The sequence below is a fragment of the Natrix helvetica genome (genome assembly GCF_964273705.1).
Source record: "Natrix helvetica genome assembly, chromosome: 5".
NCBI classification, from domain to species: domain Eukaryota; kingdom Metazoa; phylum Chordata; class Lepidosauria; order Squamata; family Natricidae; genus Natrix; species Natrix helvetica.
Window position 1 is genome coordinate 107,719,306 of NC_138551.1, and position 24,082 is coordinate 107,743,387.

The 24,082-nt window shown below is 42.2% G+C and overlaps 1 protein-coding gene across 1 annotated transcript; it reads right to left on the bottom strand.

The window, feature by feature from the left end:
• Positions 1-1,222: 1,222 nt before the first annotated feature.
• On the bottom strand, positions 1,223-23,626 carry EIF3F (eukaryotic translation initiation factor 3 subunit F). Its single transcript, XM_081954855.1, has 8 exons — positions 23,307-23,626; positions 21,148-21,218; positions 15,183-15,262; positions 7,785-7,922; positions 7,406-7,497; positions 5,570-5,706; positions 5,342-5,455; positions 1,223-1,489 (listed from the first exon to the last, which is right to left on the bottom strand). The coding sequence occupies exons 1-8, from the start codon at positions 23,599-23,601 to the stop codon at positions 1,412-1,414; spliced, it is 1,005 nt and encodes a 334-aa protein (XP_081810981.1). The 5' UTR covers positions 23,602-23,626; the 3' UTR covers positions 1,223-1,411.
• Between the last annotated feature and the right edge of the window lie 456 nt (positions 23,627-24,082).

Sequence of the window (24,082 nt, forward strand, 5' to 3'; positions counted from 1 at the left end):
TCAAGCATGGGTGCCGCAGGCCGGTCCTTCGCTGTTTCCAGGATGGCCTCATTGACCAGTTCTAACCACATCGCGGGCCAGATTTGGCCCGTGGGCCTTGAGTTTGACCCCTCTGGCGTAGGCAAAGAAGCAGGCCTTATCAAATTAAACAGCCTGGTTTAGCATTCTATTTCCATAACAGTCAATCAGTATCTGTGGAAAGGGTCAGTAAATAATAGCACCTCCCATTTATATTACTCACGAAAGAAAAAAACCTTGAATAAGATCAGATCTTTAAGATCAAAATGCCAATTCTATTCCCCTATTTATTCTGGCAGTATTACTATAGGATTTTGTATCACCCACATCAGGAGCCGTGTACAGAAAAAAAATATTTGGTTTATAATTCAAATTTCCAAACACATCCGTAGAGCATCAATCCATAGTAGAATTGTCATGTATATATAAAGAAATAGATCATGATCATCTGATTTCATCACTGCATTAATCACTAGACCATCTCCCACTTTCTCACTAGATAGCCAAGTTCCCAAGCTGCTTCTACTGAAAGGAAAATCCTTGATTTTAAGGATATCTGTTCTTGCTCAAGAAAAAGGATTAAACACTCTTTCATGAGCTCTTTCCATGAAAACATAATTCTATAACAGAACAGACATTGCTTTCATTTCCTCCAGATCAATTACCTAAAGGAATTTCCTGAGACCTAGGATGTTGTTTTCATCTAAGCACATACGTACAATTTCTGCTGGCAAGATGTGGCACTGTGATACAAGAATGCATTCATTAGCTTTTACAGCCCTGTTAACTTTCTGCATTTATAGCACAGTTGAAACATTGGTTATTTGAGAAGTATTATTCTTCTACCTTGCCCTTCAACAAAATCTTGTTGTTTATGCCATATGATTTTTTTTATAGGTTAAGCTTCATTCCAGAAAGTCAATCCTAAAAGAAAGTAATTATAAGACAGGAACGCAACAGAGATTAACTTTTTTTTTGTACAGTGCCTATCCCTATACTCAACTAAATCCTAAACGTACTTTGGTAGAAGTTTGGAATGACATTTTGAAAAGCTTATTATTTCAAACAGAATTATTATTTCTTTCACACTTGAAGCTGATAAATATTTTCAAAAACAAATTAAAATATATTTCCCTAGTAGAAATCAAGGATCCCTACAAATTTATAAAGCTATGTTAATAATACACAAGCAAGACAGAGGAGCTTAGGAATTCCTTGATCATTTTTAATGATGATCACCTTTCTGACCATACTTGGAAGAAGGGAAAAAGTGATGAGAAAGATCAATCCAGCAGTCAGTTCAGAAGATAAAATCCAATTACAGAGTCTGGACTATGCAAAGAAGTTCCACTGTTTCTTTAGGTTGTCTTGTTAATAGATGGTTAAGATTTCATTACAGGTTTAAGATTTTTTCATTGAGTGCAATCTGTGATTGGGTGAGATTTGCCAAATAGGTTACCATCAGCAGGTCCTAAGGAGAAAAAAAAAGAATATACTTAGGAGTCCTTACATTATATAACACTGTTCAGTGGAAATAATAATTAGAAACAAATCTGTAACTTTGTCCACTCATTCATACCAATAAACAAACATATTTTAAAGCTTCCAATTCTAGATTGGCATAAATGATCTAGATGAGGGAATTGAAGGGGAACTCATCAAATTTGCAGATGACACTAAACTGGCAGGAATAGCCACACCCAAGACACAAACTCAAGATCCATAAAGATCTTCACAGACTTAAAACTGGGCCTTAGCTAACAAAATGAAATTCAACATAGATAAAAGTAAGCTTCTACACTTAGGTAAGAAAAAGCAACTGTATAGTGAAACTTGCAACTGTGAGAGGGTCTTGAGTCCTAATGGGCAATTGCTTAAATATGAGCTAGTATGTGTGGCAGCAGCCAAAACAGCCAATGCAATCCTAGGCTGCACTAATAGAGGAATCAACATCACATGAAATTCTAATATTGTTTTTCAAGTCCTTAGTAAAACCACATTTGGAATATTGCATCCAGTTCTGGTCACAATACAAAAAAGATGTTGAGACTCTGGAAAGAGTACAGAGAAGAGCAACAATAATGATTAGGGGCTGAAGCTAAAACGTAAAAAGAACAGTTACAGGAATTGGGTATGTCTAGTCTAATAAAAACAGTGATTAGGGACATGATAGCATTGTTTCAATATTTGAGGGTCTCATACAAAGATAAGGGGGTAAATCTTTTTTCCAAAACACCTGAAGGCAAGAAACAGTGATTGGAAACTAACCAAGGAGAGAAGGAACCTAGAACTAAGGAGAAATTTCCAATGGTGAGAGCTAATACCCATTGGAGTAGCTTGCCTTCAGAAGTTTTGGGTGTTCCATTACCGAAGGCTTTCAAAGAGACTGGACAACCATTTGTCTGAAATGATATAATGATATATCTTCTGCTTAAGCAGGGGGTTGGACTAGAAGACCTCTGAGATCCTTTCCAACTCTATTATATTATATGTTCTACAGTTTCTACAGACAGTGCTGTTGTAGAGAAAATAAGAGGCAGAAGCATTATATACACTGCCTTGAGTTGTACCAAAATAAAGGTACAACTCTAATAACAACAACAACAGAACTTGGTCTAATGAACAAGCCATCAGCTAGAAAGTATAAGACCATGAATTCTAGTCCCACTTTAGCCACAAAAACCAGCTGGGTGACTTTGAGCCAGTACTCTCTCAGTCCAACCCACCTCACAGCGCTATCGTAGGAAAAATAGGAGAAGTGCTGGATATATTTGTCACCCTGAGTTATTTGTAAAATAAAAATAAAATTATGTCCCATAAAAAGCATGCTTAGCAATGTTTACAATGTTGTACTACATTATAAGTTACGCACTACTTTCTGAAATAGAAAAACTAAATGAGAGTTGGCAAATTACTATTACTTAATCCTGAAATATACCAAGTTTTAAATTGCAATGTCAAAGCCATTTATTTAACATTGAAGTTTAGTAACAAAATGTGTAGACCATGGTTTTTGAACCTTCTGGCTTGCCTTGCCGCAACTGAGTAAAGAGGAATTGCCTTGGGCCCCATATAAATATATATAATATGGTTAATGTATATAAAAATAACAAACTTCCTTCATTTTTATATGATCCTGTGGGACTGCATAACTAGCTGTCCAGGGCCTCGTACAGCCATTGAGCTGTGGGTTGGACACCCTGGTAAACTTAAAATTCTAACACAAGGGAAGAAATATGTCACATACATTACTGAAACTTTGTGGCAGTATAGAACTTGAAGGTATTTGATTTATTCAGAAGGAATAAACTGCCCTATACATAAGGAAAGCATATGCCTGCATAAAACTTCATGAATTGCAATATGAAAATCCTGTCCACAATGTTTAGACAGGAATAAAAAAAGAGGGAAATAGAAGTGTCATATTATGAACTGCTTGCCCAGGCCAGATATATGGATGAGGCTTTTTCTTGTCAGATGATCAAATTTCCCAAGAGACACGTGACAGTAACAGGAGGTTTCAGCTATCCTCACAAATGGTGGAAATCTAACTCTTATCCAGAATCAGAGGCCGAATTTCTGTTTTCTGCTGACATTTATCTTTTTTCAACAAAGGGATCTGCAATCCTAGATGTCATCTTAATTAACTTGGGGAAACTATTGGAAGATGTGAAAGTGACTGGAATTCTAGAAAAAAAGTTATGAACCTTTCACGATATCAAGGGAGAGGGAATGGAGAAAAATCAAGTATATGGGATTTTAGAAAAGCAGATTTCAATGAACTCAGGTGAAAAGTCCAATGGTTTAAAATGAGAAAAGAATCTGGGAATGATGAAAATTCATTCAAAACAAGACATTAAAGATGCAAATCCTACTAATTAGAAAAATAGGAAACAAAAGAGACCAGTATGGATATACAGAGCTTTCTAAAATGTAAGGAAAAAAGGTGCCCAATAACAAAAGATAGTTGCCAGAAGAAGTTGTGTTAGAAAGGTTAAATATATGATGAGTTGAGAAATACCCAAACAACAACAATGGTTTTGCATATTATGTTAGAAGCAAAAGAAAAGACACAAATGGAGTAGGCATGTTGCAAGATGAAATTAGTAACAAGTCATGGCAAGAAAATATAGAATCTTAGAGCAGAAACCCCAATTAGCTACCAACCCATTAAAACTCAGGCTAAAGAAGAAAATGGTAAAAGATCAGTTCCCTAATTTAAATGAATTCAAGTGTCCAAGGACATGAATAGAGTACTGAAGGAAATAGCAAAGATGACCACAGAACTCCCAAGTGGTAATCTTTTAAAACTGGCAATTTTTGAAATCTCATGGAAAACTGGTGAGTTCCAGAAAACTGGAGAATAGTCTTATCTTCAAAATGGACAATATTCTTAGTTTCTTAAAAGTGAATTTGAAAGTATGTATGTTAAAAGGAAGTTAAAAGAAGAGTATGGTGAATGTTTTTAATATAAATGATAGTCTATCAAGATTAACAAGTGAAAATATAGAGATATATATTACTTCCCACAGCAAGGAAAAATGTTATATTGATTACTTTATTCAAAGAAAAGAACATATCTAATTTTGTTTCCACTAGAAAACCACTTCTATATTTTATGTTTGAGATGGAAAAAAATGAAACTTTGATTTTGGTTTTGATGATTAAACATTCATTGGTATAGAAATGACTAGTATATATTACTGTGTAAAAGTAAAAAACTTGAGGCTGATGTTATCTTCTACTATGCTAAAAACAGCTGGAGGTCAAAGCCTTCTTTTCTTCCCTCCCCCTCCACACTACACTCTCTCCTCTTCCATTTTTTCCTCTCCCAGTTTCCCATTATTTTCATTCTCCTTTATATTTTGTATTCTGATGAACTAATAAAATTTTTGAACCATGTACAAGGACAATATTTTCAAGCAGATTATCAACTATTAAATGTTTTATTTTATTTTTCAATTTTCAAATGGCTGACCTATGTAAGAGGGAACTATTCTCATATCAAATCAAATCTTTATTACAGAAATAGGCCAACATAATTGTTCTTTATTTCCTTGAAGGACAGGAAATGCAAACATTCTCCAGAGAAGGTATCCGAAAGATTGATATCAATCCAAAGCAGTTGCTTTTGTAAATTTGTGTAAATTGTGTAATTTAAGGAATCAGAAAAAAAATATATGTTAATAATTAAAGATTATTCCACCAGAGATGTAATGCATGCTTGCATATTAACACTCATCACTAATTTGAACAACAATCTACAACTCACCCATCCATACAACTTATTAGTACTACTTACAAGTCTGCTCCAAGAACTTACATTGATATTGCTATTCAACATAGTCTCAAAGTCCTCTGGCGAAATTTTTGGAACTTGGTTAACAAGATCCATCAGGAAACGTCCAACAGTGTTATCAGCAGTCACTTTTCCAGACTAGACAAAAAGAACAGAGATACTATTTTTAAAATATTTTGATATATTATACATCAACAGAAAAATTAAAAACACACACACACAGTCTTGTTTCCTAATGCACAGCACTTTTACCAGCACATCTTCTGCATACTGTAGTACAGTGTTCAGGGTATCCTGAATCTGAACAGAAGCTGCCCCCACTTGCTGAAGATCACTTGACAAATTAATCACTCGATTTGGGCTAAAGCAAGTCTTCATGATGAGATCAACTGAGAACAGAGAATAGACATGAGTTTGTAAAACACATTTATGGTCACAAATACTACAGTAATAATTCAGATAAATAAACCATTAACTTTCTAATTACTGTAAGATAATCCACCCTTCAATGGCAACTCAGCTACTTTTATACTAGGCACTGCACTCTAAAAAGGACATTGATAAAGAAAGATGACAAAAGGACTGGACACTGGGTCTATAATAGAATTGGATATGCCTAACCTGGAACAAAGAAAACTGAGGGGAGCCTTGCTACTTATCCTCACTATCACTGCCAAATGTTTTTTATGATAGGCATAGTGTGCCCTCACTAGAAAGGTATTGACAATGACATGCTTAGACATTTTGACCTCCATGGTGTTGATAGGAACCTTTAACAATATCTCCAAGCAAGACTGTTTATGCAAATGCTGAAATTGAGACAGCTGTACATGTACTTCTTAAATGCCCTATTAATCATTCTCAGGAAGTAGAGCTAATCCCTCTTCTAATTGTAAATTATTCAGGCTGGTCTCAAAGGGCAATTGTGTACATCCTATTAAATGACCAGGACTGTCATCTGAAAAATGGGGAAATTCTGTGCTGTAGTAATAATTTGTTACCTAATAGAGTTTGTATGCTCTATTTCTATTTCAAACAGAACTTTTGTACTGGATGGTATATATTTTAATTTTGGTTGTTTTGGTCTATGTCTCTAGATAAACTAACAATATAATAATACTGTGGATGCTCTAAGGTAGCTCATTATAGGGATATGCAAAATTCAATCATTTGGAAACGTTCATGTTGTTTCCCTCTTCAAAATGCTATATAGTAGAGTGCTGAAAGCAAAATCAGCTTGTAGGTTTTCCAGAAGAAGCGGAAATAGACAATGATAAAGAGCTGTGACAGAGAAACAGTGATGGCTGGCTTCACTTTCCTGTCATTCATTGTGTTATCCAGCCAAATAAGGACACACCTGTTTAAAATAGATTTGTTAATTATGTTCATGGTTTGCACTCATGTGACTTGCTAAGCCAAACAATTTGCAGTTGGAAATAACTGTATATACATTTTAGTAGAATAAGTTGGTATTTAATAAATATATAAAGGATTAAAGGATAAGCACATGATATTTCTGTCAGGAACATTGTTTCTTATTTCTTCTCCTCTGGGATGAAGATGCAGTTTTAGCCTCTCTAAGTGTTATTTCAAAGCACTGACATTTAACTTTATTGTACAGAACGTATAACCAATCACAGAAAACCAAGTCTTATCACTATGTCTAGCCCAGTGGTGGAAAACCTGTGATACCCTGGGCCATTTTTGGTGACACACCAAGCCTCTGGAAATTGTACAAAGAGACCTTGCTTTCACAAAGTCTCTGGGGGTGGGTGGGGATTGGGGATTTCCTGCAAGTCATGCAAGCATTCTCATGCAATTTTTCTGATGCTCCAGAAACTCCAAAAGAGCAGGCCTCTTATGCAACTTCCAGAGGGTCCAGAGAATGAAGCCGAGAGGAGGTCCACAAAAGGCCTTTTTTGTCTGAGGGTTGGGTTATACAGTATATGACACCCCAGCAGAATCAAAAGTAAGCATATTTTGAATTTTTCACTCTGAATCCAAAAAGTTTTGCCATCACAGGTCTAGCCACTCACTACGTTTCACTTCTTAGCTATGCACTATATCCATCAATAATAAAATGCTTACCTCCTATCCGCTCTGTATCATAGTAGGCATACTTCACAGTGAGAGGAGTAAACATTACCCCCATAGTCTTACCAGGAACTCCCATTGTAGTGCTAAAAGAGAGACAATTTTTCTTAGCATGTATATTCCAAATAAAATTTGATACGTAAGAGTTGCTTTCAACTCTTACTAGAATACTGATTCTGAAAAACACACACTTATCTCAACTTATTTTTTTAATGTTATTTTTGCAATTTGATATCCATCTAAGTTGTTCTGCTGTAATATTAAAAAATAGTATGGAATAAGGTTCACATCTTTCTTTTATGGACTGTAAAATTTTATTTTTTTACTTTTGTTTCTTTCAAGCAAAATGCAGATGAATTGTTTTTGCAAGTACCTGATATATGCCTTAATGCTCATACGTCCATTTTGTAAACTGGTGTCCACAGTTAAGTGAATTGGATTGTGAGCTTCCCGACTGTAATATTCATGGATTAAAACAGAGTGTTCTGTGATGTCATGTCCAGTTGCATACCTGCAAAAATAAAAACAGTTTAAGACAATATTTGCACACAGTGAATACATTAATTTAATACAGGACATTTAAAGGGACACGGTGGCTCAGTGGCTAAGACACTGAGCTTGCCAATCAGAAAGGTTGGCAGTTCAGCAGTTTGAGTCCCTAGTGCAGTGATGGCGAACCTATGGCACGCGTGCCACAAGTGGCACGCAGAGCCATTTGTCAGGGCACGCGAGGCGCTGCGCTGGCCAGCTGAGTTCACCTTTTTAAAAGCTATTTTTCGCCTTCCCCAGGCTCCAGAGGCTTTATAGGAGCCTGGGGAGGGCGAAAAGAGCCCCCCGCCCCCCGGAGGCTTCAGGGACCGTCCCTGAAGCCTTCGGAACGCTTAAAACCACCCTCCGAGCAAACCGGAAGTGACTTCCGGGTTGCTCGGAGGGTCGTTTTAAGCGTTCCGAAGGCTTCAGGGACCGTCCGGAGGCTTCCCTGATGCCTTCGGAGCGCTTAAAATGACCCTCCGAGCAATCCGGAAGTCACTTCCGGTTTGCTCGGAGGGTGGTTTTAAGCGCTCCGAAGGCTTCAGGGAAGCCTCCGGAGGGCCGCCGGGGGGTCGGGGGAGGCTCCTTTCGCACCCCCCAGGCTCCTATAAAGCCCCTGGAGCCTGGGAAGGGTGAAAAAAGCATGTAAAATGGGGGGGGTCGCGCATTGTGCACGCATGCGCACTGGGGGGATCGCGCGTTGCATTATGGGTGTGGCACGCCCGCACTTGACCCCCCTGCACTCCCCCCACTTGTGGCACGCGAGCCAAAAAAGGTTCGCCATCACTGCCCTAGTGCCACATAATGGAGTGAGCTCCCGTTACTTGTCCCAGCTTCTGCCAACCTAGCAGTTCAAAAGTATGTAAAAATGCAAGTAGAAAAATAGGAACCACCTTTAGTGGGAAGGTAACAACGTTCTGCGCGCCTTCGGCATTTAGTCATGTTGGCCACATGACCACGGAAACGACTTTGAATGACCATTGTCTTACCTGAAGGGTCCTTTTCAGGGCGCTGCAACGGAGAGTCCAAAGAAGGGTTAAACACAGCCAATCTGCCCAGAACTGAATTGAAACTTTAAGCCACGCCTCTGGTGCCGACTCTCCTCAGATTTATTCAATGAAGACGTGGAACAGTTGCGCGCTGAAACTTCAACTGGAAGTCTAATATGGAACAAGTCAAAAATAGTCCAACAACAATAACAGAAACAACAAACAACACTGTGACTTCACAAACACCAACGGAGAATAGACCCCAGGGCGGGGTGGACTCTCCGTTGCAGCGCCCTGAAAAGGACCCTTCAGGTAAGACAATGGTCATTTTCCAGGGCGCTGCTCTGGAGAGTCCAAAGAAGGGACATGCCCAAGCTAACTGTCACTAGGGCGGGAAGGCTCAGCCATCAGGGTCGCTCCGCTGGTATGGATGCCCTGAAGAACACGCCTCCCAAAGGCCCCTTCCGCCGATGCAAAACTGTCCAGTTTGTAATTTCGGACAAATGGAGACAGAGAAGTCCAGGTGGCCGCCTTGCAGATCTCTTCAATCGGTGCCTGTGTAGACCAGGCAGCTGTGGTGGCGGCGCTTCTAGTCGAATGTGCTGTGATATTGCGAGGCACAGGAACGGACTGTAAAACGTGGGCAAGCGCAATGCAGGCTCGCAGCCATCCGCCGATGGTAGATGAAGAGACCTTCTTGCCTTGAGAAGCTGGTTGAAAGGAGACGAATAGAGATTCGGATTTCCGAAAACTGGCCGTGTGCTTGATGTATCTGCGAATAGTCCTGCGCACATCCAGCATGTGCCAGCGCTTTTCCCTCGGGTGCCGAGGATGCGGACAAAAATCCGGAAGGACCACCTCCTGCGCCCGATGAAACCCGGAATTGACCTTTGGACTGAAGGAAGGGTCCAGCCTCAGGATTACTCTGTCGTTACGAATGAGACACAAGTCCTCTCTGACTGACAGGCAGCCAGCTCCAATATGCGACGAGCAGACGTGATAGCGACCAGAAAAACCGTCTTGAATGTGAGGTGTCTGAGACTGGCCGTCTTAATGGGCTCAAACGGGGGCCCGATGAGGGACCGCACACTAATTGAGATCCCAAGATGGGTATCTGTGGACCACTGGGGGTCTCAGGTTGGTTGTTCCCCTGAGGAAACTGCGGATGGTCAAGAGATGCGTAGCCCTCAACTGAGAGGATGGTTGACAGGGCTGCCGCCTGGCGCCTTAGGGTGTTAGGTGCCAGGCCCTTGTCCAAACCTTCCTGCAGGAAGTCCAGGAAGACAGGAACCGAAGCAAGGGGCGCAGACGTGTCCAAACCTTCCTGCCCAACCTTCCTTGTCCAAACCTTCCTGCAGGAAGTCCAGGATGACAGGAACCGAAGCAAGGGGCGCAGACGTACCATGAGCCGTGCACCAGCTGGCGAAGGATTTCCAAGTGGCGTCGTAGATGCGCGTCGTGGACTGCCGTCGTGACGCTTGGATGGTGCCAATCACCTTGTCTGACAACTTGCCTCTGCTTAGGAGATCCCTCTCAAGTGCCAGACGGCCAGCTGCAGCCACTGGGGTTCTGGATGTTGAAGGGCCCCCTGGCTGAGAGAGATGTCCTGTGGAGGAATCTGCCACGGTGGTGTGATCGAAAGACTCACCAAGTCTGCAAACCAGGTTCTCCTGGGCCAGTACGGTGCTACCCGCAGCACCTCCGCCTCCTCTGCTAGGATCTTCCTGATGACTCTGGGAAGAAGAGGTAGCGGGGGAAAAGCGTAAAGCAGACCTTTCGGCCACGGGCCGTGCAGCGCGTTGACTCCTTCCGCCCTCGGGTCGTGGAACCTTGTGAAGAACCGCGGAAGATGCGCGTTGGCCGCGGTGGCGAACAGGTCCACCAGCGGGAGGCCGAACCTCTGGGACAGTTGCTGGAACAGCAGCGGATGTAGACGCCACTCCGAGTGGTCGACTGTGGATCTGCTCAGCCAGTCCGCCTGGGTGTTGCTCGTGCCCGAGATGTGCTCCGCCTGAAGAGAAAGGAGATACCTCTCCGCCCATCGACCCAAGAGCTCCGCCTCCTTCATCAGGGATCTGGAGCGCGTTCCCCCGTCGATTGATGTGCGCCTTGGTGGCGACATTGTCTGTCATGATGCGCACGTGGTGGCCCTGAACGGTGCTCTGGAAGCGCTTCAGCGCAAGCCTGACTGCCCTCAGCTCCAGCCAGTTGATGCTGTGAGCGGCTTCGGAAGGGGACCACCTGCCCTGTGCGAGCTGGTTGTGGCAGTGGGCCCCCCAACCGAACAGGCTGGCATCCGTTGTGATGGTGAGCCTGACTGGCTCCTTGAATGGCGACCCCTTTAACAGGGCCGGAGACAACCACCACTTAGAGAGCGACGTACCTCTGCTGGAACTGGAATCAGTCTTGTTGAGCTGCTTTCGTTTGTTCTTTGATATGGAAGCAGGAGCCACTGAAGGGGACGGGAGTGAAGTCTCGCCCAAGGCACGATTGACAGGCACGAGATCATCTTGCCGAGGAGCTGTGAGAGCTGAACCACCTTGACTAGACGTGACTGCTGCATCTGAACGACCATCTCCCGAAGGCTGGCCACCCTTTCCGGGGACAGGGATACTGTGCCCGAGGTGGTGTCGATGACGGCCCCTAGATGCTTCAGTCTGGTCGTGGGAACGAGATGACTTTTTTCCAGGTTGATGGTGAACCCGTGGTCCCGGAGGTAATGGAGGCCCGCGTAAGAGAACCTCAGGAACTTGCGGTGGGCTTTGCGGATAGGGATGTGGAGGTAGGCCTCTTTGAGGTCTATGGACGTTAGTATATCGCCTGGCCTGATGCCCCCAAGATGGACTGGAGGGACTGCATCTTGAACCTGCGATATGTCACGTGGTGATTGAACCTCTTTAGATCTAATATCCCCCTCCACCCTCCTGAGTTTTTGGGGACCAGAAACAGGATGGAGTAAAACCCTCTTCCTTCCTGGCCTGCTGGGACGGGTTCTATGGCCCTGATCTCCTTGAGGTGCCTTATCTCCTGTTCCATGAGGGATCTTTTGACTAACCCTGAGGGAACTGGACACCGGATGAAGTGGCGGGGAGGGGGGGACCAGAATTCTAAAGTGAGACCCATGCAGACCGTTTGAAGAACCCACTGGTCCGACGTGGTCTGCTCCCATTTGGCGTGGAACAACTGCAACCGGCCTCCTATGGGAGCTGACCTGTGATGGTCATTTATACCTCCTAAAGGGTCGGGAGCCGGAGCCCCCCCGAAATGGCCGCTTGGAGAAGGGCTGCTGGCGACCTCTGTCTCGAAAGGACTGACGGTCCTGAGACCGCTCACCCTGCTGGGGATACGCCCGATGATAGGGGGCGGAGCTGGTGGAGGGCTCATTGTTCCGAAAGGCCTCCCTCCTGTAAGAGCCAGGACCTTTACGATCAGGCTTTTTGGTGACTGATGGCATCACTTTCTTTTTGTCCTTGTTTTCCACAAGGACTGGATCAAGGACCTCACCAAACAGCTTGTCCCCTTTAAAGGGGGCAGTAACAAGCTTCCATTTGGAGCGCATATCCACATTCCAGTGCCTAAGCCACAGGAGGCGTCTGGAAGTAACATTAGACGCTAGGGCACGCGAGGCAAACTTAGCAGCATTCAGAGTGGCATCAGCAGTGTACTCTGTGGCTGCCATGATTTTATTGATATCCTGCCTGACTTTAACGTCCTTGGCAGGTATCTTCCTCAACAACTGCCTCAGCCACAGGAGAGCCGCTCTGGAGAAAAAGGAGGCTGAAGCGGAGGACTTAATGGCCCATGCAGCTGCCTGATGGGTCTTGTGACAAGCAGTTTCGGTTCTCTTGTCCTCAGCCTTGAGCCCCTCCAACAGGTCAGGAGGGAGCACAGAAGAGGAGGTAAGAGCCGCTACAGGGGGATCGATAGGAGGGAGCTTGAGCAGCTCCTCCAGGCTGGCATCCACCGTATATAGCTTCTTGTCATGGCTGCTGGGGGTAGCCATGGTAGCTGGCTGCGCCCACTGTCTTTGAACTAAATTGAGGAACATCTTGGGTACAGAAACTATTTCCTGGACCGAAATGGGTTCCTCAAAGAGATCCCCAGATAGATCATCAGGGTCTACAACCACCTGAGCTGGGGGGGGGGTGGACCCCATGTGAGTTGAGATCTTAGCCTTATCTAAAATGGTTTTGAAATTATCCAAATTAAATAAGCCTGAAAAGGCCGGCTTTTTGGCGGGGCTTGCCTCATCCCCAGAGAATTCAGCTTCCTGCCTAGGAAGAAATTCCTCTTCTTCCTCCCAGTCTGACTCATCAGAGGCCACTGAAGAATGCAGGGACGGAGGTGGAAGGCTAGGAGTCATCTCTCTGGAATCCTCCTGGGGTTGCAAAGGTCTATTCTTAAAGCGCGCGTCTACTGGGCTAGCTGAATTGAAAAAATCTGAGGAGAGTCGGCACCAGAGGCGTGGCTTAAAGTTTCAATTCAGTTCTGGGCAGATTGGCTGTGTTTAACCCTTCTTTGGACTCTCCAGAGCAGCGCCCTGGAAAACAGCACTGGCTCTTCGGCTTTTAAACAGAGATGAGCACTGCCCCCTAGAGTCGGGAACGACTAGCACACATGCGAGGGGAACCTTTACCTTTATGCAGAGAATAGACTAATATTTCGCCACTTATGCATTCATAAAATATATGTTATAAATATATATAAATTAGTTTTATCCAATACTATCAGAATGGTAAATATTACCAATACCTCTCCTCAGAATGGACAAGACTAACGAAATATGAATCTGATACAAAGTTACCTGAGATTTTCAGTAATTTTTTGGAAATTATCAAGGATTTTTTAATTACTGTTTTTGGTTGTAAATAGGGTTGCATTGCCCCAGGCAGACCCACTACATAAACTGGGGGTTCTCCTAGACTGGCAGCTGTAGCTCAAAGAACAGGTAGTAGTCCTGTACAATGTGAAGTTGTGTACTAGTTAGCTCCTTTCGTACATCAACATGCCCTTCTCAGTCACCCATGTCCTAGTCACCTCTTGATGGGACTACTATAATGCACTACATGGGGTTTTGCTAAATAGTATTTGGAAGCTTCAGATGGCTCAAAATGCAGCAGTTTATGTTACCTCTTTTGTGGAAACTATATTGGCTACCAATTTGCTTTTGAGTACAATTCAAGGTTCTGGTTATCACCTTTAAAGTCCTACATGGCTTAGGGCCAGATTATCTGAACAACCATCTCTTCCCAGTTACATCACTCTGGCTCACAAGAGCGGGAAGGGAGGGTGTATTACAGTTCCATCTATTAGGAAAGCCCAGCCAGTGAGACCCAGGAAAACAGGCCTCTTCTAGTGGCTCCCTCCCTTTGGAATACCATTCCCCCCAAAATAAAATTAGCCCCCACTTTGATACTGTTCTGGAAGGCTCTTGAGACATGGTTCTGTCAGTGGCCTGGGACCCCAAGATGGCATGGAACTAATCAAGTGGTTGGTGTTAGTTCTGCCTGTTGTGTTGTCACCATACTCCCATGGAGGTATGGGAGAATATTAAGGGATTTTTACATTGTGGAATTTTAATATTATAAGCTACTATGTGTGTAAGTTGAGCTGCCATATAAATATATTAAATAAAGGTTATACTGCACATTAGAATATTTATGACTGAAGCAGAAAGTGGATGGTGGCTAAAATGATATTTAAAACATTACTTTCAAATTTGCAATGTTACAAATATGATAAAAAAGAAAATGTACAAGTTCATGCTATCTGCTGGAGACTGTCTTACAGATTCAGAGAATCTATCATCTCAAACAGTTTTTGACACTCTTTTAGATCAATTAGAATCTTGTGTGATTATATAGTTTTATCTCCGGATACTTCAAGGATTAAATTGGATCTGTTACTAACAACAGATACATGATCAAAGCAATATGCCACAAAGGTTCAGTGAATATGGAAAACGTATCATCAACTTTAAGAAGCAAGCAAGCAAACAATACATCCCTGAATAAGAGGGGGGGGGGGAATATAGTCAAAGTTTATCCTATTAAAGAGAATCAAACTATTTCCCAAAATTCAATAACAATGGAGGTGTATCGTTCTCAAGGCAACACTGTTGATCGTTGTTATCAAGGCAAAGTTGATGTAATTGTTTAAAGAACTATTGCTATTTTATTGCACTATTAATTAAAGATAGTCCTCTCTTTCGAGAAGCTGGATATACAATTTTTGGTAGAATGAAGACTTACCATCCCAGAATAATTTCACTAGGAGCCACTTTCTTGTGCAATTCATACATATTCTTAGCAAATTCCATGTCCACTGCAACCTGAAAGTTAACAAAATTCAAGATTCTGCAATATGACATTAATTAACTGATAGCCAGAGCACCTTTCCAAGCCTCTTATCTAAACCTATTAACCTGAGAATAAACTCACCACTCTGAGTGTGGAAAGCACTTGTCTGATTGATAACTTATCTCTAATGCAAAATATATGTAAGTTTGTCTCCCTGAATTCCTTTATAAAAGATACATGTGGCTTCATGAATATAGGATAAAAAAAACATTCATTTTTTTTCATTTTGAACAAAGTTTGATGGTAAAGAAAAGTACCTCCCAGGATCCATTATAATATCAATAAACAAATACCGTGTTTCCCCGAAAATACGACAGGGTCTTATACTTCTTTGACCCACGAAATATGGCCTTGGGCTTATTAAAGGGGAGGGCTTATTATTTTTGGGTTGCTGGGCGGCTGCTCCCTTGTGACTGGGTTCCCGAAGAGCCGGGCACAGCCTCAGGGTCGAATGGCTGTGTTGCGCTGTCACAGCAGCAACACAGCAGCCATGAGGTGACCAAGCTCGCGAGCAGCCGCCCGGCAACCCCCCTTTCCAGCCGGGCACAGCACCGCTGACTGACCTAGCAGTACTCGGAAGGCACCAAGCAGTGCGAGCGCCTGCTCACCGCCCTCCGCCTCCTGCGGCTCAGTGCCTTCAGAATGTCCCTAGGTAAGTGAATGGGGCTCTGCATGGCTGGAGAGGGGGATTGCGCAGCAGCTTTTCCGCTCCCCGCTCGCGCGAAGGACATCTCCGCTGCTGGCACCGCCCGCCGCTTGGGGTTTTTTTTCAAAGCATGGAGGACGGATGCCGCTCTGGAAGTACGCTCTATAGTTGTGGGCTGCAGATCATGCAACCATAGAGTGTACTCCCAGATTGGCATCCGTCCTCTGTTGCGGCTTCCAAAGCACAGAGGTAGGATACCGCTCTGGGTGTATGCTCTATGGTAGTACTCCGGCACCAGCAGCAGAGATGCCCTTCGCGCAAGCGGGGAGCGGAAAAGCCGCTGTGCAACCCCCCCTCTCCAGCCATGCACAGCCCCATTCACTCACCTAGGGGGCATTCCGAAGGCACCGAGCTGTGGGAGGCGGAGGGCGGCAAACAGGTGCTCACGTTGCTTGGTGCCTTCCGGGTACTGCTAGTTCGATCAGCGGCGCTGTACCCAGCTGGAAAGGGGGCTTGCCGGGCGGCTGCTCGCCAGCTTGGTAACCTCATGGTTGCTGCGTTGCTCCTGCAACAGCGCAACACAGCCATTCGACCCTGAGGCTGTGCCCGGCTCTTCGGGAGCCCGCTTGCAAGAGAGCAGCTTCCCAGCAAACCCCCCTCGACCTAGCGGTACCCCGAAAGCACCAAGCAATGTGAGCGCCTTTGCCCCCACCTCGTTCCCGCGGCTTGGGGCCTTCGGGATACCGTTAGGTCAGCGAGCGGTGCTCTCCTGGCCGGAGGGGGGAAGATTGTCCAAGGGGCTTATTTTCGGGGGTGGGCTTATATTTTTGCCCACGTGAAAAATGTGGCAAGGCTTTAGTTTCAGGACAAGTTGTATTTTCGGGGAAACAGGGTAAATGCTATTCATTCCATTTGATTACATGGGAAATTTGGCTAAGAGTAAACATAATGCCTGCCATTCACTCCAGCCTCCCCCCCCCCGTATCATTTTTTAAAATGTAAATATAGTAACTACTTCCCTCTAGCTCCGTGTTCAGTGGAAGAAGCAAATCCACAAAATGAATACATAAGATATAGCATATATGGAAATCATGATATGTACAGGTAGTCCTTGACTTATAGTATAATCACAATTGGACTAGAATTTCCACTGTAAGTCATTGTAATCATTCAGTCATATCAGACCAATATTACGGTCATTAAGCAAATCCAGTTATTAAGTTCTTCCGTTCTGAGATTTTTGCTGAAACTGGCAAAAAGAGTCACAAATTGTGATCACATGATCACAAATGCAAGCAGTTGCTAAACAGCCAAATTTCGAGCACATGAATATGGGTGTGGTGCAATGGTTATAGGTATGAGGCGAGCGGGCTGGCAAACCAGGGGCTGACAGACTGATTATAAGTGAGAGAACTAGATATTTTTTCTCACCATATTTAAATGGTTGTAAGTTGAGACTTCCTGTACAAAACATAGTGCCAGGCCTGTCCCAGCTTGGATATTCAGGAAAGAAAGACCCTCGACTTCAGTTGTAATGAAAAGTATTCTTTTACTGAAGCTAAGTGGTTACAGTATACCCAAACCAAATCTGAGAATTTCCCAGTAATTTTTTCCTTCTCCCAGATCTTCCCCCATTTGGTGAGGTCCAATGAGGTTTCAATTAGGTCTTTTGGTAACAGTTCCACATTTTGGCACCTCTTTGAATGAGGATTTCACATTCCATTCCCAGGATTGTGTCATTAGATTGTGTTGTCTCCTCTGGTTCCTGTCCTCCTTCTTCCCTACTTTCCCATCCCCTCTCCCCACAATACAGGGGGTGTGCATAAGTGCACTAGGGTGCCTTTCATCCCTGTCATTGTATTTTTTATTCTCTTATTCTTATTCTCAGTTTTGTTTCACAAATTCCAATAATAAATTTTATGGCAGAATGACATACAAGCAAAATGAAACAGGGCTGACAGATCTGACGCATTGACATATCATTTCTATTTGATAAATACTTTCAGAATCTATAATATCAAGCAAGCTGATAAATTAGTGATGAGAGTACAATGATATCACAAGTTCTCGAGTTCATGTGACAAATTCACATGTTTAATGGAATGAATATGTAGGAATACACCTCAAGATTCTGAAGAAACTGGCAGACATGCTCACAGAACCACTGAACTATATATTTCAAAGATCCTGGAGCACTAGGGAAGTACCAGAGGTTTAGAAAAGAGCTGATGTAGTTCCCATCTTCAAAAAGGGGAAAAAAATAGATCCAGGAAACTACAGACCTATCAGCCTGACCTCACTATCTGGGAAGATTCAGGAAAAGATAATCAAGCAACAAATCAGCAAACACCTAGAGGAAAATAAAGTTATAACAAAAAGCCATCATGAATTTGTCAAAAACAAGATTGTGCCAGACAAATCTTATTGCATTCTTTGACAAAATGACAATATTAGTGGACCAGAGGAATGCTGTGGATATAATTTACTTGGACTTCAATGGTATTTCATAAATATACTACTTGATAAAATAGAAAAATGTGGTTAGACAGCATCACCACCAGATGGATTTGTAACTGGCTGACTGAGATGTTATCAGATCTGACCCTTGATAACTAAGGAAGGGCAGGATTGAACAGTCTTCTCTTAACAGGAGAGGGATACGACATCATCTACTGTATGTCCAATCTGTATGTCAGTCATTTCAACAGTTGCATGAAAGCTCCACACCAATTTGCACCACTCAAGTGACCCTGATGACACAGACTCTCTAAAAGAATGCAAATGACCAGCTGTCTGAAAGAAGTATAAATCTTTCTATTCCCCATTCCAGGCAGAGCTTAAGCAGCTTCTTGCATGAGAAGTGAAACATCTTCAAAGAAAAACCAGAAAGTCCAGTTGCCTCTTTAAAAAGCACCTTTGGGAGTTTCAGACCATATCAATGTGGGTCAAAGACCTCTCCTTAAAACAATGGCAGAAGGATATTTAAAAAACCAAGAATTAAATACATTTTTATAAGATGCAAAGAAAGGTTGCCAGATCTAAAGCCTTGGGTTGCCAGATCTAAGATTGTATTATGATGCCTGTTGCTTGGGATGACTGAAAATTGGATAGTATTAAAGAATTCAAGATTGTTGGATCATGAAGGTTTTGATTTGAGATCTGAGTGTCATGGTACAATAAAGGAAAGGTTAATCCTGATTTTAAGAATCATTCCATTAAGCTGTCAACTGACTATACATGGTTGAAATATAAAAGAAGACTGGCTACTAGGATATCATTGTGGCTATCACCATCTGAAGCACTATACAGGAAAAAGATGTTAATGGAACATATTGTGATCTACTGATTTGGAAAGAGGACCCTAAGCTAAAAGTGAGGCAACAACTAGTAAACAATGGATTTAATTGTGATTGGTTTAATTATTATAAAATATTTGAAAGATTTAAACTTGATAAATAAGCTTTGTTTTTGCTGGAGACAAATCAGATGTAGAACTGAGTTTATGTTTTGGAGATCACCATTTGATTTCCAAAGTTTATAAAATATTACAGGATAAATTTGGAAGAAAAATATGTTAAGGACTGTAAGGTAAAATGAGTGGAAAAACTTTGTTCATAATATAATGCTAGATCAATTGGAAAATGTGTGGAATAATATTTGCTTTGAATTACAGTTTGAAAAAAACTTACAAAATGATGTACTGATGATATTTGATTCCGGATAGGTTGTCAAGAATATATAAAGGAACTTCTAATAATTGTTGGAAATGTAATCAAATTCCAAGAATATTCTATTGTGTGTGGTCTTGTAAACATGCTAAATCATATTGAGTAAATATAACAATGATTATGCAGAAAATATTTAAAATAATAACACTAATTAAACCTGAAGCCTTTCTTTTAGGAATTATGGATAAATCAATGGGAAAAAAAATTGGAACTCTACTTCTACTGTGTCCCCCCCCCTCAAAAGACCTATCCTGAAAATAAGCCCCAAGATGATTTTTACACATGCACCTAATGTAAGTCATACCTCAAAAAATAAGCCCTAATTAAGACCCACCGGGGTACACAGGGTGGGGCGAAGTGCACAAGTAAAAATTAAGCTAGGGTGGGGATGGGGTGTTGGAGCTGCCCTAATACTCACCTTCAGACAGTTGCAGCCAGGCCTCCCACACCCCAACATCTGGCTTGCCAGCCCACTTCTTCTGCAGCCGGCAAAGCTTTCCAGAAGATTTCTGAAATCGATAACAGAGCTCTGGATCCTTTCTGGCCACAGAAGAAGTTTCTGAAGGCCTCTGACAGCAAAAAAGAGGCAAGGGGCAACACGCGCAAGTGAAGTGAGTAAGTGGAAGACATTCCCCACCCGAAAATAAGACATGGTGCCCTTTTTTGTGACAAAAAATAAAAAAAATAAGACCAGGTCTTATTTTCAGGGAAACATGGGTTTCCCTTGTAAAGAAAAAAGAATACCTGTAGTTGAAGAATTGTGAAACTGAATGCATTGCCAGAGATGTATTCGAGATCATACTCAAGGCAATTTTATAACACATTGGAAGCCTTTTGTGAAATTTATGCAAGTTAAATACAATAATAGATTGTTAAGATTAGCTTTGAAGATTAGTTTGTTTTGGGGTAGATACCAGTTAATTTTTTAAATAACTAACAGTCAATGGTTGAATTAATAGATATTAGATTTCTAGACTTGAGATATTTTTAAGAAACGGTGGTATAAAATACATACCAAATATAGTCTGCATGAGTGAAAACTTCATAATTATTTGTAGACCCACTGTGCAAGAGGGAATATACTAGAATTATTTGAGATATATTTTTCAACACTCAGCCAGTGTTCTAGGTTTAATATTGATTTTACATGTGTACACTTATTTATTTCTTTGACTTGTTTGTAATTTTAGTTTTTTATTGTCCCTATTAATTGAATTTGAAATTAAAAAATATTTTGTTAAAAGTGTATCACACCTAAGCATTTGCATTACAATTTGCATTGCTTCCAGCAATAATATCAAGAAAACTGTTAATTGTGATAGTTTTACCAGTTTGAAATGGGAGAAAGGCCTGATTTTCGGTTTCTGAATGTAAGTCAAAGAATTACGGAATCCTTAAACCAATTCTCTGATTTTGCTACCTTCCTAAAAGAATCTTTTTATATGTGTATAAGCTAACGTCATGATCAAAATAACACACTCACCTCATCTTCTGATTCATTATGAGGTACCGAGAAGCAGTTGGTGACCTCTACAGAATGTTTGTCAACTGTGCCTACAAGGTTAAAGAAAAAAAAAACATTTTCCTAAGAAAAATTATTCCCAAGCAAAGGCCCAGGAACATCCAAGGAAGAACTTGTAACTGAAGATAACATTATGTGCTGAAAAGTACAGTACAGTACAACTTGAACCCCTTCAAGTTCAAACCTTACTATATGCAGAAGAGAATTATTTTATAGTGATATTACAACAATCTTGGTGTACAAGTATGTGTTAAGTATGGGGTGAAGTCTGAGAAGAATGAAAAGTTTGTTTACTCTCAGCAAGATACAAAAAGAGTACATTAAAGAGCTCTTACCAAAGCTTTTTAATGTACTTATGAACTTTTAGATGCTGTAGCTAAGAAATGTGCATGTAAATAAACATGAAAGAGCATGGTTGCAAATCAAAGGAGCATCTTGGTTTCATTTTACTTCTTCAAATTCTTATTCAGGAAACTAATGCATATCAGGGCTAGCTTTAACTCCCATCTACATTTGACTGAAAAATGAATGGAACAATGAAATACAGGTCTAGCAGTTTATGTAGGAAAAGGAGTATAAGACACCAACTTAACCCAATGCTGACATATTTTTATATTTTATATTTCATACTATGTATTTTTATCTCTCATGTTTTTATCAAAATGTGATATATGATTGTGCCATAGGATAAATAACCCATCGCTGTAACAAAGCTACAAAATATAAAGATTCACTTCAAATAATATTTTTATGAGAAACATAATCTCCCCACTTTTAATTTGAGGTTGTGAACACTTAGTTGCCTTTCCAACCAAATAATCACAGGAAAAATTTTAGCTACAAATTTTGTTAATGCTACAAAAATAGACTCACATGAGACCATGAGGTTTAAAAGTCCTGCCTTAGTTATGAAAGCCAACTGGGTGACTTTGAGCCAGTCACTCTCTCAGTCCAACCCACCTTGGGGGGAGGGGTGTTGTGGGGAAAACAGGAGGGGGATTTTATCTTACCATTTATCTTACAATACAAATAAAACTGTCCAGCTTTATTTCAGTGATGCAGTGAAATGTGGTTCCCTAAACACCCTCTGAAAACCGCTGCCCAACATGATGTAGAACAGGGGTGTCCAAATTTGGGAAGTTTAAGACTTGTGGACTTCAACTCCCAGAATTCCCAGCCAGCAACTAAAACATAATTGTTTTGATCAGTTTGAATTTTGTCTCACCTTTTCAGGCACATGATTCCAGTAGTTTTTGCAAACATTAAACCATATTTTCTACAGTATATAAATTCCACTGGGCAATTTTTGTAACTGTATTATGTTATTTGTACTCTGGTTTTGCTACAGCCACTAATGAGATAAACTTTCATTATTAATGATGATGACACTTACTTTGGGGCAGCATCTAAATCTAATGAAATTAAATAAACAAAATACAGTAAATGTTAGGATCACGTTTAGGAGGACATGGCTGTCTGGGGAATTCTGGGAGTTGAAGTCCACAAGTCTTAAAGTTCCCAAGTTTGGACACCTCTGATGTAGGAGGTGCCAATAGAAAACATACCTAATAATCTTTCTCCTCTATTGTCCCCATATCAGCCCTGTGAGGCCGGTTGTGCTGGGCTTCTTTCTGTCTTTCACAGGATTCCACTGGATGCACTTTGAAGAGAAGGACTGGCTCAAAGACAGCCAGCCTTCCTGCCTAAAGCGGGACTAGAAGTCGGTTTCCTGATCTGCCTGGTGCCTTAACCATTACACTAAACTGGCTCAAACTTAACGCACATTTATTTATTTTTTATTCATTTAATACACCTGTGTCCAGAATCTCATTCAGCTTACAAAGCGTGCTCCACGCAGCACCTCTGGAATGGGCAGGGGCCCCCTTATCTAACGCCTGGAGTGGATAAAAGCCGGGCACCTGGAGACCGGACAGGGTCTTCTCCGCAGGCCGACCTTCCCACCACCCTTTCTCCAATTCGTGCCAGGACCTCGGCGCGGGATAGCTAGCAACTTTGCGCCGGGCTTCCTCCTCAAAACATCCCGGAGTTCCAAGAGAGCAGCTAAGCGGAACTTCGGATTCAGCCCCCACCTCCTCAGCGGAGAGCGCGGCGGTCCTTACCGAGCAACGTGCCGATAACGCGGGCCGCACCCTCATTGCGCCTCTCAAAGCTGTCCACGATAGAGGCCAGCACCACCGGGTGGAGTCGGACCGCACGACCACCGGGAAAAGGTGCCGCCAGCGCGGGAGGAGGAGGAGGCGGTGGCGCCGCCGCCGCCGCCGCCGCGGCCGGAGCAGTAAGGATGGCCGGCATAGCAGTTATCGAGGGTGTGTTGGGGGAAGAAGCGGCCGGAGGCGGCGGAGACGGGATGACGACGCTCGGTGAGGCACCGAGAACCCCTACGGCGGCCGCCATTTTGTGAAGAAAGGAAGCGCGAGCACTCTCGGGCGGTGATGATCACAGACAACCCGCCTCCCCAGAAGCAGCTGCTGATAGGCTGTTCCTCCTGCTTTTCTACGGGCACTTTCCCCAATCAGGAGCGAGGTCTGTTAGAGTTCTTTTTTTTATTTTTTCCGTGAAGGGCGCGGATGGATCTTCATGTTCGCGCATTTGTTTCAAGAGCGGTTAAGGTGTTTTGTTTATTTAAAAATATTTAGAAAAAATTGTTTTAGTCCGTAATTCCCGTTTTGGTCATTCTGGCTGGTGAAATATCTGATCCACGAACATTGTTATAATGTAAAAGCTGAAGCGAAAAAAGTTTATATTCAAAAACTTACAGTTGCAGAGTTTTGAGAAACACAATATGTACCGTAAGTTTATTGAATATAAACTTTCATATTGTGTTTCTCAGCGTCTGCAACTTTAGTATTTATTGACTGATTTATAATCTCAGCTG

Excerpts from the sequence above, each read along its gene's own strand:
- EIF3F (XM_081954855.1), bottom strand. The coding sequence starts at position 23,601 with ATGGCGGCCGCCGTAGGGGTTCTCGGTGCCTCACCGAGCGTCGTCATC. Across the intron at positions 21,219-23,306 it reads CGTTATCGGCACGTTGCTCG|GCACAGTTGACAAACATTCT; the intron begins GTAAGGACCGCC and ends TTAACCTTGTAG. Across the intron at positions 7,923-15,182 it reads AGTGAAATTATTCTGGGATG|GTATGCAACTGGACATGACA; the intron begins GTAAGTCTTCAT and ends TTATTTTTGCAG.